This window comes from Pristiophorus japonicus, chromosome 32 (assembly GCF_044704955.1).
Source record: "Pristiophorus japonicus isolate sPriJap1 chromosome 32, sPriJap1.hap1, whole genome shotgun sequence".
NCBI lineage: Eukaryota > Metazoa > Chordata > Chondrichthyes > Pristiophoridae > Pristiophorus > Pristiophorus japonicus.
The window spans coordinates 5,196,206-5,211,256 of NC_092008.1; the positions used below are offsets into that span (position 1 = coordinate 5,196,206).

At 46.1% G+C, this 15,051-nt stretch overlaps 1 protein-coding gene across 1 annotated transcript; it reads left to right on the forward strand.

Annotated features, from left to right (window-relative positions):
- Nucleotides 1-8,253: 8,253 nt before the first annotated feature.
- On the forward strand, nt 8,254-14,492 carry LOC139240516 (probable G-protein coupled receptor 139). The gene is made up of 2 exons (XM_070869060.1): nt 8,254-8,323; nt 13,600-14,492. Exons 1-2 carry the CDS (start codon nt 8,254-8,256, stop codon nt 14,490-14,492), a joined length of 963 nt encoding a protein of 320 aa, XP_070725161.1.
- Nucleotides 14,493-15,051: the final 559 nt, after the last annotated feature.

A 15,051-nucleotide genomic window follows, 5' to 3' on the forward strand; every position in this document is an offset into this window, starting at 1 on the left:
TATGGAAAGTGTTCCACGTTGTCCAGGGCCGCACCGTGGATCTTGATGACTGGGGTGGGGCAGTGCTGTGTGGCGGGGTCAGGTTGGTGGAGGATGTTTGTCTTACGGATGTTTGGTGTAAGGCCCATGCTTTCTTATCCCTCAGTGAAGATGCTGATGATGGCTTGGAGTTCACTCTCTGAATGTGCGCAGACGCAACCATCGTCCGCGTACTGTAGCTCGACGACAGAGGTTGGGACAGTCTTGGATCTGGCCTGGAGACGACGATGGTTGAACAGGTTCCCACTGGTTCTGTAGTTTAGTCCTACGCCAGCGGGGAACTTGTTGACTGTGAGGTGGAGCATTGCAGCGAGGAAGATCGAGAAGAGGGTTGGCGCGATGACGCAACCCTGCTTGACCCCAGTCCGGACGTGGGTTGGGTCTGTGATGGTTCCGTTGGTCAGGATCACGGCCTGCATGTCATTGTGGAGCAGGCGGAGGATGGCGACTAACTTTTGGGGGCAGATGAAACGGAGCAGGATGCTCCATATTCCCTCGTGGTTGACAGTGTCAAAGGCCTTTGTAAGGTCAAAGAAGATCATGTACAAGGGTTGGTGCTGTTCCCTGCATTTAGCTTGCAGTTGTCGCACCTGAAGATCATGCCCTTTGTATCCCATAGTGGACGAAATCCGCATTGTGATTCTGGGAGGAGCTCCTCAGCCACAGGGAGAATTATAGATTAGTCAGCTTAACATCGGTGATGGGAAAAATAATGGAATCCCTACAAAAAGAGAAAATAGAACATCTAGAAACCAAAACTATAATAATGAATAGTGTAATTCTACGCAGTTTCCTACATTATAACAGTGCCTCCACTTCATAACTAGGCAGTTGTAAAAGGTGCTTTAAAAATACTTGGCCTTTCTTTCTTTTAGCTCAGTCCTCTCTATTTCTGGATCTGTTTTTGAGAACTCAGAGATGAGGTTTGACTTTATAACCATGGGTCAAATAAACTCAAACCGTGTTGTTCGACTGAAGATCTCGCTTCAATATAATAACTTCTCAATAAAACTCTGACTAAATACCCCGTGTTTATCTTATGATAGCAATCATGGGAGAAACACAGGACCTGTCGGTCAGTACCTGGACAGAGAAACTCTTGCGATGAAGAATACAATCACCAAACGATAACTCACCTTTTCTCTCCACAGGTGCTGACTCTGATGGTGTCTATTCCCAGTAGTGACAGATTATTTTCTCCTGTTTGGAAGTTGGGAAGTTTGTGGGGGGAGGTGTGAAGGGAATATTGTTTTCAGCAGAGTGGAGAAATAACGTGACATCACCTGTAACATGGGAACAGGAGGAGGCCGAACCTGGTCCACCATTCAAGGCTGAAGTAAACATGAAGTCGTGATAATGAAGGCATTATCCTATGAGAGACTGGGGGAAATTAAGGTAAAGGGCAAAGAGAAGGAGGAAATCCTGAAGAACTTTCTTGTACAGTGTGTTTCCAGCCCAACGAGGAAGGAATCAGTGCTGGATCTGGTTCGAGGGAATGAAGTGGTGCAAGTGAAGTATGTTTCAGTGGGAGGGCATTTGGGGAACACTGATCACAATATCTTTAGGTTTAGAGTCGTTATGGACAAGGAGAAAAAAACAATCCAGGTGAAAGTAGTCAACTAGAAGCAGCCTAATTTCAATGAGTTGAAAAGGAATCTGGGGGAGGTGGATTCGAGTCAAAGGTTGGCAGGTAAAACAGTAAGGGAGCAATAGGAGGTGTTCAAAGATGAGATAGTTCGGGGTAGTTAGGCTAGAAACATTCCTATGAGGGGGAATGAAGGGTAGGGAGTGCTGCTGGACGCTTGCAAGTCTTTGGATGGTAAAAGAAGGCCTCTGAGAAGACAGAAAATGCTGGAAACACTCAGAATCCGTGGAGAGAGAAACCAAGTTCACATCTCGGGTCAAGATGTTGCCTGACCTGCTGAGTTTTTACAGCATTTTATGCCGTCATTTCACATTGACAGCACCCTTCGCAAAGGGGAGAAGGCAAAGCAAAAGAGGAAGACTCAGAGGAGGAGGAAACAGAAGAGGAAGCAGCAGAAGTGGATGAGCAGAAGAGGAGGAAGCAGATGGAAGGATACAACCTTGACAGCCACTTTCTGGCGGGGATATCCATGGCGTTAGTCCCAATGTAGGTGGCCATTGTGTCATTGCAGCAAGAACAGCCTTCTCTTAAAGCAAGTTTGTCATTTCAACAACAACAACAATAACGTGTATTTATATAGCACCTTTAACGTAGTAAAACATCCCAAGGCACTTCACAGGAGTGTTTTCAGACAAAACAAATCAATTTGACATTGCAGAAAGCAGTTTGGTCACTTAAAGGGGAGCTGCCTTCTAAAATGGAAAAAAATAATAATTTTAAAATAGGCAGTTTTTAGCTCTGACAGACCAACTGTCTTCTGAAAAAAAAATCAATATTGAAGAGTCTCAAATGGGAGTTTTCAGCACTTGAAGCGAATCTGCCTCCTGCACCTCAAAAAATGGCAAATGTGCTTCAGCACCAACACAAATGGCTCAGCAACCAGGGAAGGGTCACCTCGGGTCTCGCACGCAACACTCCCACTTTGTGCAGGACATCAACACTGCCAGTGAGGCCACGGATAGTGATCCACAGGAGCCAGGAGGCCCTCCAGAAAGAAGGACGCGAGACAATATCACCGAGGCCGTCACTGTCGGCAGTGTCGCCCACACCATCTGGCTCCAGTGCCCAAAGAAGCTTCATGACCTCAGACCACTGGTCAAGGTCAGAGAATACACGCCATCTCCTACCAACTGTACCACCACCCCTCACACATCCCTCAGTGAACGACTCCCCCAATCACTCAGCTACCAACAAACTGTAGCAAACACGAGGCACGCCTCCCATTCCTAGTCTCACCTCACCCCTTGGATGAGATGGTGCAGGGGGGCGTTCTTGGCAGGGTGCCTGGCTGAGCCCTTAACCAGCGGTGGAGCAGAAGGGAGACAAGATGCTGGCATCTTCATACATTATTCTCATTCTCGCATGCGCCTCTTGCTTTCCAGCTCACCCTCTCACCACAACCCCACCCTTGTGCCTTCTTCATTTTCCACACCAAGAAATGCATCTTGCCCAGCCAGAAGAAGAAGAATTGTCACTTGATTTGACACACCCAGCCACCAGTTCCTCAATATCGCCAGGCAATGCCATTTGCAGTTTCCCCCACTGAAAGTCAGCAGCCTTCCACCAGCCATGCTGTAGCCACTGAGATAGCACTGTGTGACATCAGTAGGATAGGCAAAGGCCCTTGGACAATGTGGACCATTTTCCATACCTCGGGAGCCTACTATCGGCAAGGGCAGACATCGATGATGAGGTCCAACACCGCCTCCAGTGTGCCAGCACAGCCTTCGGTTGCCTGAGGAAGAGAGTACTTAAAGAACAAGACCTCAAATCAGGCACCAAGCTTATGGTCTACAGGGCAGTAGTGATATCCACCCTCCTATACGGCTCAGACATGTGGACCATATATACTGCCTCCGCAAGATCCTGCAAATCCACTGCCAGGATAGACGCACCAATGTCAGTGTTCTCACTCAGGCCAACATCACCAGCATCGAAGCACTGACCACACTCAACCAGCTCCATTGGGCGGGCCACATCGTCCGCATGCCCCGACACGAGACTCCCTAAGCAAGCGCGCTACTTGGAACTCCTACACAGCAAGCGAGCCCCAGGTGGGCAGAGGAAATGTTTCAAGGACACCCTCAAAGCCTCCTTGATAAAATGCAACGTCCTCACCAGCACCTGAGAATCCCTGGCCCAAAACCACCCAAAGTGGAGGATGAGCATCCGGGAGGGCCTTGAGCACCTCGAGTCTCATCGCCGAGAGCATGCAGAAATCAAGCACAGACAGTGGAAGGAGCTTGCGGCAAACCAGACTCCCCACCCACCCTTTCCTTCAATCACTGTCTGCCCCACCTGTGACAGAGACTGTAATTCCTGTAGTGGACTGTTCAGTCACCTGGGAACTCACTTTTAGAGTGGAAGCAAGTCTGCCTCAATTTCAAGGGACTGCCTATGATGATGATGATGAGGCAACGGCACATAGGACAGTCACCAAGGGAATGCATAAGGGTAATTAGTTAATTTCTTGATGTCATATTGGATGGATAGGAGTTTGAAACATAAGCATCTCCCTGACAACAGAACTCTTTTTGTGAGAAAATTAAAACATTAAATCATTAAATCGTGTCCCCCCCGATCTGTGGGGGAGGGGCTTGCCAAACATTTCCAAGGCCCTTTTGTTGTGTTTTTTTCTCCCTGACAACAGAGACAGCGGGAGCCTGAGCAGCTGGAGGGCGTTTGAAACATGTGTCTCCCTGATAACGGAGGCAGCTCGAGCCTGGAGCACCTGGAGGGCGTTTGAAACATAAGCTAACTGTTACAGGTCCTGTTAAGAGGACAAAATGAGAAATAAAGAGTAATAACGTTATGACATCACAAGGATGGAAAACAGTGATTGGTTCTTCCAGATTAATTGAATCACTGGAAGGGAATGAATGAATGAAACAAATAACTGATTTAATTTGATTGAATTGCTGATTTTCTAATTTTAACTTAATTTATAATTATGGTATTTAATTTTGTTTAATTATAATTCATCTTTAGTATACTGATTTTACTATAGTATACTCCTTATTGTATTATTTACAATGTAATTTGAATTTCTTTTTGTTTTAGTTTTATCGCCTGCATGCACATTTTGGCTGCCACTTCGGACCCGAGCCTTTAACCTCTTTTCACACGTCCTTCTCACAATTTTTCTCTCTTTCTCTCAATGGTCAAGATCTAACGTGTTGTAAAATTCTTGAGAAGCGCCTTGGGACATTTTACTACGTTAAAGGCACTTTATAAATACAAGTTATTATTACAGGCATCTCTCGATTATCCGGGTCCCTCGGGGATTGGGCTATGCCGGCTAAACGATTTCTCCATGAGAGCGAGTTGACATAAAGTTAAAACTTCAATGAATAAATACTGTGCAAACAGTAACAAGGCAGTTAAGTGTGGACATTACCAGCATGCATGCAAGTGGCCTCGAGGAGGAGATTGTCTAGCTCCGGGATTCCGGAGCGCGCTGCGTTTCCGGGCCGAAAGGACTCCGAACGCACCGGCCTGATGTTTTCCCGGGCCGAAAGGACTCCGCACGCACCGGCCCGATACCTTCCCGGGCCGAAAGGACTCCAACGTCAGCGGCGGCCGTGAGAGACAGCGGCTGCAGCAGCATGCGCGCACGGAATTTTAAATGCCGTTACAAGGGTTTCCTGTTGCATCGTGTGCGGATAATCGAGAGTTGTATTATTATGATAAACTTGGATTGGAACGTTTGCATTGTGGTGGCTTCTATTTCAGCATTGGCCAAGAGAACACTGTGATGATCAGTAATGGAGGGAAGGTAAGGTGTGCCACAAATGTTGAAAGGGGAATTGGGGTAGTGGTCACTGGTACCACAGGCGAATGATTCCACCTCTGATATCCCGGCTAGAAAGGTGCTGTCTGGTTGCATCCTTCCTTCGGCTTCCCCCTCCTCTGCATCTTCCTCTTCCCTCTGTGAGCAGATACTATGTATGTGACAAGACAGCATCCAATGCTGGAAATACTCAGCAGGTCAGGCAGCATTGTGACCTGAGACAGGAACTCTGTTTCTCTCTCCACGGATGTTGCCTGAACTGCTGCGTATTATCTGCATTTGCAGTCTTTTCAGAGGCCTTCCTTTACCCTCCGAGGACTTGCAAGACTCCAGCAGCACTCCTTCACTTCCTGTACATGCAAAAATCTCAACATATATTGTACCAAGCCACTACTTCATCAAAATGTAGAAAATCCAGTCCAAAATCTTAAATGCAAACTTGTATGAGAGAAGTGTGTGTCCCTTTAAGAAGTTCTGACAGCGTCTCTGTCAGTCTGCTGCACACTCGGATTTCAGAACGAGCTTAGAAGCATAGAAAATAGGAGCAGTAGTAGGCCATTCGGCCCTTCGAGCCTGCTCCGCTATTCATTATGATCATGGCTGATCCTCTATCTCAACACCATATTCCCGCTTTCTCCCCATGCCCCTTGATGCCTTTTGTGTCTAGAAATCTATCTATCTCCCTCTTAAATATATTCAGTGACTTGGACTCCACAGCCTTCTGTGGTAGAGAATTCCACAGGTTCACCACCCTCTGAGTGAAAACATTTCTCCTCATCTCGATCCTAAATTTCCTACCCCGTATCCTGAGACTGTGACCCCTTTGTTCTAGACTTCCCAGCCCCGGGGAAACATCCTCCCCGCATCCAGTCTGTCCAACCCCGTCAGAATTTTATACCTTTCGATGAGATCCCCTCTCATTCTTCTAAACTCCAGTGAATACAGGCCCAGTCGTCTATTATACACAGTGTCACTGTATACAATGCTGTATGGTTCTGTAATATACACTGGTAAAACTATAATCAATTTTGTATGGTTCTGCATTATACCCTATTCTCACGATAGTCAATGTGGAATGGATTTGTATTACATATCAGTCTCATTATATTTAATGTTATATGGTTCTGTATTATACTCCAGTGTCACTATATATGCAGTTTTGGTCTCCTAATCTGAGGAAGGACATTCTTGCTATTGAGGGAGTGCAGCGAAGGTTCACCAGACTGATTCCCGGGATGGCAGGACTGACATATGAAGAAAGACTGGATCGACTAGGCTTATATTCATTGTAATTTAGAAGAATGAGAGGGGATCTCATAGAAGCATATAAAATTCTGACGGGAGTGGACAGGTTAGATGCAGGAAGAATGTTCCTGATGTTGGGGAAGTCTAGAACCAGGGGTCACAGTCTAAGGATAAGGGGTAAGCCAGTTAGGACTGAGATGAGGAGAAACTTCGTCACTCAGAGAATTGTGAACCTGTGGAATTCTCTACCACATAAAGTTGTTGAGGCCAGTTCATTGGATATATTCAAGAGGGAGTTAGATGTAGCCCTTACGGCTAAAGGGATCAAGGGGTATGGAGAGAAAGCAGGAAAGGGGTACTGAAGTTGCATGATCAGACATGATCTTATTGAATGGTGGTACAGGCTCGAAGAGCCGAAGGGCCTACTCCCGCACCTATTTTCTATGTTTCTATGTCACTATGTTCAATGCTGTATGGTTCTATATTATACTCCAGTGTCACGATATCCAATGTTGAATGGGCCTGTATTATAAATCAGTTCACTATATTAAACGCTGTATGGTTTTGTTTAAACATCAGTGTACTATATTCAATGTTGTATGGCTCTCTATTATACATAGTGTCATTATATTCAATGTTGGATGGCTCTCTATTATACATCGGTCTCACTATATTCAATGATGTGTGCTTCTGTATTATACATCCATCCCGCTATATTCAATGCTGTGTGGTTCGTTACTATACACCAGTTTCTCTATATTCAATGCTGTATGCTTCGTTAATATACACCAGTCTCTCTATATTCAATGCTGTATGGTTCGTTAATATACGCCAGTCTCTCTATATTCAAAGCTGTGTGATTCTTTATTATACATCAGTGTCACTATTAACAATGCACAATGGCTCTGTATTATACACCAGTGCCACTATAGTGAATGCGGTGTGCTTCTGTATTATACATCAATCTCATTATATTAAATGATCTATGGTTCAATATTATACACCCGTGTCACTATATTCAATGCTGTATGGTTCTGATTTATAAACCAGTCTCTCTACATACAGCTGGTGTGTTAGATAAAAGGGAGGATTGGTCACTTGTCCATATACAATGTCGGAATTTATTTACTTCATCATATTCTATAATCCGGCTCAAGCCTTTAACCTGTTTTACGCAGATGCCCGATGCTGAAACCAATTCCTCTATAGATTGATAACTGACAGAATGTCAGTGGGTCATTTCCCAGTCAGAACCATAGGGCTATGGAATTGTCACCCTTTCACTGGCGTGGGGCTCCGACCCTCCTCCAACATGCTGAGGGGTGAGTTGTAGTCCCTAGTTTCGTTTCAAACTCTGTCACCTCAATTTCAAAATAAAGCCTGTGGCTTGTCCTAATTTGTTTGTTCAGACAAGTGTCACTAATTGCAATCATCTTACTGCTGCCTCGTGAGATTTGCCTCCTGTTTATAAAATGGGGATTGCTTAGTATGCTGCCAGCTGAATCGTTATATCACCGCAGTGAATGACCAAACGATGGGATATTCAGTCATTGTCGAGGTGGAAGAGATTTACTATCCCATCCTTGCTGCCGCTGGGTTCCCTGGTATGTGTGTGCATTCCCAACCCGTTCTCTGTGTCAGTGAGTGTTCAGCAGGATTGGGTTTATGTCATTGAGTGTTCAGCAGGATTGGGTTTATCATCTCTCTAATAGAATCGGTTTATGTTGTGTGTTCAATAGCAGTTCCGACTAGAATGTCTTAACTTCCAGTATTTATTTCACAAAGTATCAGTCTCAAAAATATTCTGATTCTTCTCTCTTCATTTCAAAATTATTTCTGGTGCTGGCATCGAATTGTAAATAGCGTTAGGAGAATGAGGACAGGATTAAGCAGAAACAAGGCATCACGTGTCTGACGGTCGGAAAGGTAGGGTGAGGTCTCGGGGAGAGATGCTTGGTCAGAACTGGGAAATGGGAGACATGTTAATGCCGTACATGACTGGCACAGAAAGAGTAAAAAGGTAAATGGGAACCTGGGCTTTATAAATAGAGGCATAGATTACAAAAGCACGAATGTTCAGGTAACACTTTATAAATGACTGGTTCGGTCACAGCTAGAGTATTGTGCCCAATTCTGGGCATCACACGTTAGGAAGGATGTCAAAGCCTTAGAGAGGGTGCATTTACCTGATAGGTACCAGGGATGAGGGTGTCGAGAGATTCTGAGGTTGTTATCCTTAGTGTTCCAGGGGGAAGTCACACCCCTTAGGTTAACTAACTCAGATTTGGCTAGCGGTTAAGGACCAGGAGGAGGTATGGGGACTCAGGATGCAGTGATGGAGGAGCCTCGGCCCTTGCTCTTGTCCAAGAGGTTTGAGGCTCTAACTCCCTGCGTGGACGAGAGCACGGACTGCAGGGAGGATGAGCAGACCGACCACATCACCACGGTACAGGGGGCCATTCAATCAGGGGTAGTCAAAATAAACTTTGTAGTGGTAGGGGACAGTATCATTAGGGGGGGGATAGATACAGTTCTCTGCAGCTGGGAGCGTGAGTCCCGAAGGCTGTGTTACCTGCCCGGTGCCAGGCTTAAGGGCATCTCCTCAGGGCTGGAGAGGAACTTGGAGTGAGAGGGGGGTAAATCCAGTTGTCATGGTTCACATGGGTACCAACAACATAGCTAGGACAGACAAGAAGGTTCTGCTAAGTGATTACGAGCAGCTAGGGGCCAAATTAAAAAGCAGAACCACAAAGGTAATAATCTCTGGATTACTAACCCGAGCCACGAAAAATCTACATAGGGTAAATAAGATCAGAGAGCTAAACTCGGGGTTCAAAGACTGGCATGGCAGAAATGGGTTTTGGTTCCTGGGGCACTGGGGTAAGAGGGAACTGTTCCGTCAGGACGGAGTCCATTTGAACCGTGCTGAGACTAGTGTCCTGGCCAATCGAATAACTAGGGCTGCAGAGAGCCCTTTAAACTAATTGCGGGGGGGGGGGGGGGAACATGGTTCAGGTGAGCAGAAACCTAAAAGCTCAAAGAACAAGGTGGAGGCAATGGAGCAGGGTAGCATTGGGGGAACCGAAAACCGGAGCATGACAGGAAGGGACAGAATCTATAAACATAAAAGTGTATCAGAAACTGGGGCCATAGCAGGAGAAAATGGTGAGAAAACACATTTAAAAGCTCTTTGCCTGAATGCACGCAGCATTCATAATAAATTAGATGAGTTGTCGGCACAAATAGTTACAAATGGGTATGATCTGATAGCCATAACAGAGACGTGGTTGCAAAATGACCAAGACTGAGAACTAAACATTCAGGGGTACTTGACAATTCTGAAGGACAGGCAGAAAGGAAAAGGAGGTGGGGTCGCTCTGTTGATAAAGGATGGAATCACTGCAATAGCGAGAAACGATATTGGCTCAAATGATCAGGATGTTGAAACAGTTTGGGTGGAGATAAGGAACAATAAGGGGAAAAAGTCACTGGTGGGCAAAGTCTGTAGGCCCCCTAACAGTAGCATCTCTGTTGGTCAGATTATAAACCAGGAAATACTGCGGGCTTGTAAAAAGGGAACAGCAGCAATCATGGGTGACTTTAACCTCCATATTGACTGGACAAATCAAATTGTTCTGGATAGCTTTGAGGAAGAGTTCAGAGAGTGCATAAGGGACAGGTTACTTGAGCAGTATATAACGGAATCAACCACGGGAAAGCTATCTTGGATCTGGTCCTGTGTAATGAGACAGGATTAATAAACAATCTCCCAGTGAAGGATCCCCTTGGAACAAGTGACCATAGCATGGTTGAATTTCAAATTCAGGTGGAGAGTGAGAAAGTTGGATCTCAGTTTCATGCCAGTTGTTGATGCCAGTTCATTGGATATATTCAAGAGGGAGTTAGATATGGTCCTTACGGCTAAAGGGATCAAGGGGTATGGAGAGAAAGCAGGAAAGGGGTACTGAGGGAATGATCAGTCACGATCTTATCGAATGGTGGTGCAGGCTCGAAGGGCCGAATGGCCTACTCCTGCACCTATTTTCTATGTTTCTATGTTTCTATCACAAACCAGCGTACTAAGCGTAAATAAAGGAGAGTACAAATGTATGAAGGCAGAGTTGGCTAAAGTGAACTGAGAAAATAGATTAAAGTTTAGGATGGTTGATGAACAGTGACGTACATTTATGGAGATATTTCATAACTCTCAAGAAAAATATATTAAATGAGGAGGAAAGGGTGTAAAAGAATAGATAGCCATCTGTGGTTAACTAAAGAAATAAAGGACGGTATTGAATTAAAAACAAGGGCACAGAAAGTGGCCAAAACTAGTGGGAGGACATAAGATTGGGAAGCTTTTAAAAGCCAGCCAAGAAAGACTAAAAGAATGATTAAGAAAGGGAAGATAGACTATGAAAGTAAACTAGCACAAAATATAAAGACAGATAGCAAGAGTTTCTATAGGTATAGAAAAAGGAAAAGAGTGGCTAAAGTAAATGTTGGTCCCTTAGACCGGGGAATTAGTAATGAGGAACATGGAGATCGCAGAAACTCTGAACAAATATTTTGTATCAGTCTTTAAGGTATTGGACACTAACAATATCCCAACAGTGGATAGTCAAGGGGCTGTAGGGGTGGGGGGGGGCGGGGGGGGGGAGGAGGAACTTAACACAATCACAATCACTAAGGAGGTGGTACTCAGTAAGATAATGAAACTAAAGGCGGATAAATCCCCTGCACCTGACGGCTTGCATACTAGGGTCTTAAGAGAAGTAATGGCAGGGATTGTGGATGCATTGGTTGTAATTTACCAAAATTCCCTGGATTCTGGGAAGGTCCCCCAGATTGGAAAACTGCAAATGTAACGCCCCTATTTAAAAAAGAAGGCAGACAAAAAGCAGGAAACTATAGACTGGTTAGTTTAACATCTGTAGTTGGGAAGATGTTGGAGTCCATTATTAAAGAAGCAGTAGCAGGATATTTGGAAAAGCATAATTCAGTTAGGCAGAGTCAGCGTGGATTTATGAAGAGGAAGTCATATTTGACAAATTTGCTGGAGTTCTTTGAGGATGTAATGAATAGGGTGGATAAGGGGGAACCAGTGGATGTGGTGTATTTGGAATTCCAGAAAGCATTTGACAAGGTGCCACATAAAATGTTACTGCACAGGATAAAAGTTCACGGGGTTGGGGATAATATGGGTTGCATGCACAGAGGATTACAGAAAAGAGAGTCGGGATAAACGGTTCATTTTGGGGTTGGCAGGGATCAGTGCTGGGACCCCAACTATTTACAATTTGTATTAACGACTTGGATGAAGGGACTGAGTGTAACGTAGCCAAGTTTGCTGACAATACAAGGATGGGAGGAAAAGCAATGTGTGAAGAGGATACAAAAAATCTGCAAAATGACATAGACAGGCTAAGTGAGTGGGCAAAAATTTGGCAGGTGGAGTATAATGTTGGAAAGTGTGAGGTCATGCACTTTGGCAGAAAAAAATCGAGGAGCAAGTTATTATTTAAATGGAGAAAAATTGCTAAGTGCTGCAGTACAGCGGGACCTGGGGTCCTGGTGCATGAAACACATAAGGTTAGTATGCAGGTACAGCAATGGTATCTTGGCCTTTATTGCAAAGGGGATGGAGTATAAAAGCAGGGAAGTCTTTCTACAGTTATACAGGGTATCGGTGAGGCCACACCTGGAATACTGCATCTAGTTTTGGTTTCCATATTTACGAAAGGATATACTTGCTTTGGAGGCCGTTCAGAGAAGGTTCACGCGGTTGATTCTGGAGATGAGGGGGTTTGACTTTTGAGAAAAAGGTTGGGCCTCTACTCATTGGAATTCAGAAGAATGAGAGGTGATCTGATCGAAATATATAAGATTATGAGGGGGCTTGACAAGGTGGATGCAGAGAGGATGTTTCCACTGATGGGGGAGACTAGAACTAGGGGGCCTAATCTTAGAATAAGGGGCCGCCCATTTAAAACTGAGATAAGGAGGAATTTCTTCTCTCAGAGGGTTGTAAATCTGTGGAATTCTCTGCCTCAGAGAGCTGTGGAAGCCGGGACATTGAATAAATTTAAGACAGAGATAGACAGTTTCTGAACCGATAAGGGGGCGGGCGGGGAAGTGGAGCTGAATCCATGATCGGATCAGCCATGATCGTATTAAATGGTGGAGCAGGCTCGAGGGGCCGTATGGCCTACTTCTGCTCCTGTGTCTTTTGTTCTTATATTCTTAATGCGCTGCATGAAAGGGTGTCGAAATCGGAACTTTCAACAGGGAACTGGATATATCCTTGAAGGGGAGAACATCGCAGGGTTATGGGGAAGAGCAGGGGAGTGGGAAGTGGACGAATTGGGAAGCTGTTTCCAAGGCACAATGTTCCGAATGGCCTCCCCCTGTGCTATGTCATTCTGTGAATCTATAGTACTGAAGGTCATAGGTTCAGCTCACACTATCGTGGTGGAGAAGCAGCGAATGGGATTAATATTCAGGAAGCAGCATTTTGAAGGTGCTGGAAGGCACTGTAACAGGTTGGGTGATATTCAAAGGTCAGGCTGCGAAGGACCTTCTGAAGGTCCAAGGGGATCAATGGAAGAAGGAATGAAGTGAAGTTCAAATGGGAGAAAGTGGCGAAATACACAAAGACCGCAAAGACCAAATTCTTGGCCCGTTTCTCCTTCCATTGAATGAAGATTGGGTGTATTCGGGAAAGGGAAATGCAGTCCTTCTCGCCCAATTTTCCTCTGCACCTCAAGTCTCAAATGTGACTTTCTTGGTCCATAGCCTTCTCAGTGTAGCTGCTGCGTAGCTTCGGATTTGACAGGTAGTCTGGGCATTAAATCTCTTGTGTTATTTTCTCTCTCTCTTAAAGTGAATTTGGTGGCGATTGTGATCCTGTCCCGGAGAAAGTGCGGCCTCTCCAAATGCATCACTCGCTACCTGGTGGGAATGGCTGCTGCGGATCTGCTGGTCGTTTTCTTCGATGTGATACTGCTTCGCATTAAGACACATTACCTCTCCCTTTCGCTCCTGCTCATCACTCCCGTCTGCTGCTTCACCAACGTCCTGAGGTTCGCGGCCATTATGGTTTCAGTCTGGCTCACGGTCGCTTTCACCTTTGATCGGTTTGTGGCCATTTGCTGTGAGAAGCTGAAAATGAAATATTGCACCGACAAAACGGCGGCCGTGGTTCTGGGGGTAGTGAGCGTGCTGGGCTGTTTGGAGAGCGTCCCGGTTTATTTTGTATACGGGCCTCGGGAAGTGAAAAACGGTGTCCCGTGGGGCTGCGTCCCGAAAGCCAGCTTTTATACATCACCGGAATGGACGGCATTTGAAATCTTCCACCGCTTGCTGACGCCGTGCCTGCCATTCCTTCTGGTCTTGCTGCTCAACGCTCTCACTGTCCGGCGGGTCTTGGCCACCAACAAGGTCCGCAGGAGACTGCGCGGAGACAGATCCCCCAAGGACCCGGAGCTTGAGAACCGCCGAAGATCCGTCGTCTTACTCTTCGCCATATCAGGCAGCTTCGTGCTGCTGTGGGGGACACAGGTCGTGTCCTACCTCCACCAGCGGATTGCCACCAACTATGACATGGTCAGTCACCCTGCCCGCCTGGTGGAGAGCACTGGGACCATGCTTCAGTTACTCAACTCCTGTACAAACACAGGGGTCTACTTGGTGACCCAGTCCCGGTTTAGAGAGGAGTTGAAGAATGTGCTGAAATATACCTTCACTCGAATCATTAAGTTGGTTAAATTCAAATAAATTATGGAACACTTTTGCACCATTCGCTGGCCCAGCCTTTTCCTTCACTAAATATCCCAGTGATGGTCAAGCATGGCTCTCTGGGTGACATTCACGCCTCCAAATCAAAAGGTTTAGGGTTTGAGTCCCAGTCCAGGGACTTGAGCATTTAATCAAGGTTGACGATACCATTATGGTACTGAGGGAGCGCTGCAATGTCGAAGGGGCAGTACTGAGGGTGCACCGCACTGTCGGAGGGACGGTATTGGAGTGCTGCACTTTCAGACGGGCAGTACTGAGGGACCGCAATGCTGTCGGAGAGACAGCATTGAGGGAGCACTGCACTGTAGCAGGGGCAGTGCTGAGCGAGCACAGCACTATTGGAGGGGCAGGACTGAAGGAGCACCGCACTGTCAGAGGGGCAGTACCAAGGGAGCGCCGCACTGTCGGGGGGATGTACTAAGGGAGCGCTCCACTGTCGGAGGGACAGTACTGAGGGAGTGCTGCATTGTCAGAGGGGCAGTACTGAGGGAGTGCCGTACTGTCGGAGGGTCAGTACTGAGGGAGCGTTGCTTTGTCA

Excerpts from the sequence above, each read along its gene's own strand:
- LOC139240516 (XM_070869060.1), top strand. The coding sequence starts at position 8,254 with ATGGGATATTCAGTCATTGTCGAGGTGGAAGAGATTTACTATCCCATC. Across the intron at positions 8,324-13,599 it reads TGCTGCCGCTGGGTTCCCTG|TGAATTTGGTGGCGATTGTG; the intron begins GTATGTGTGTGC and ends TCTCTCTTAAAG.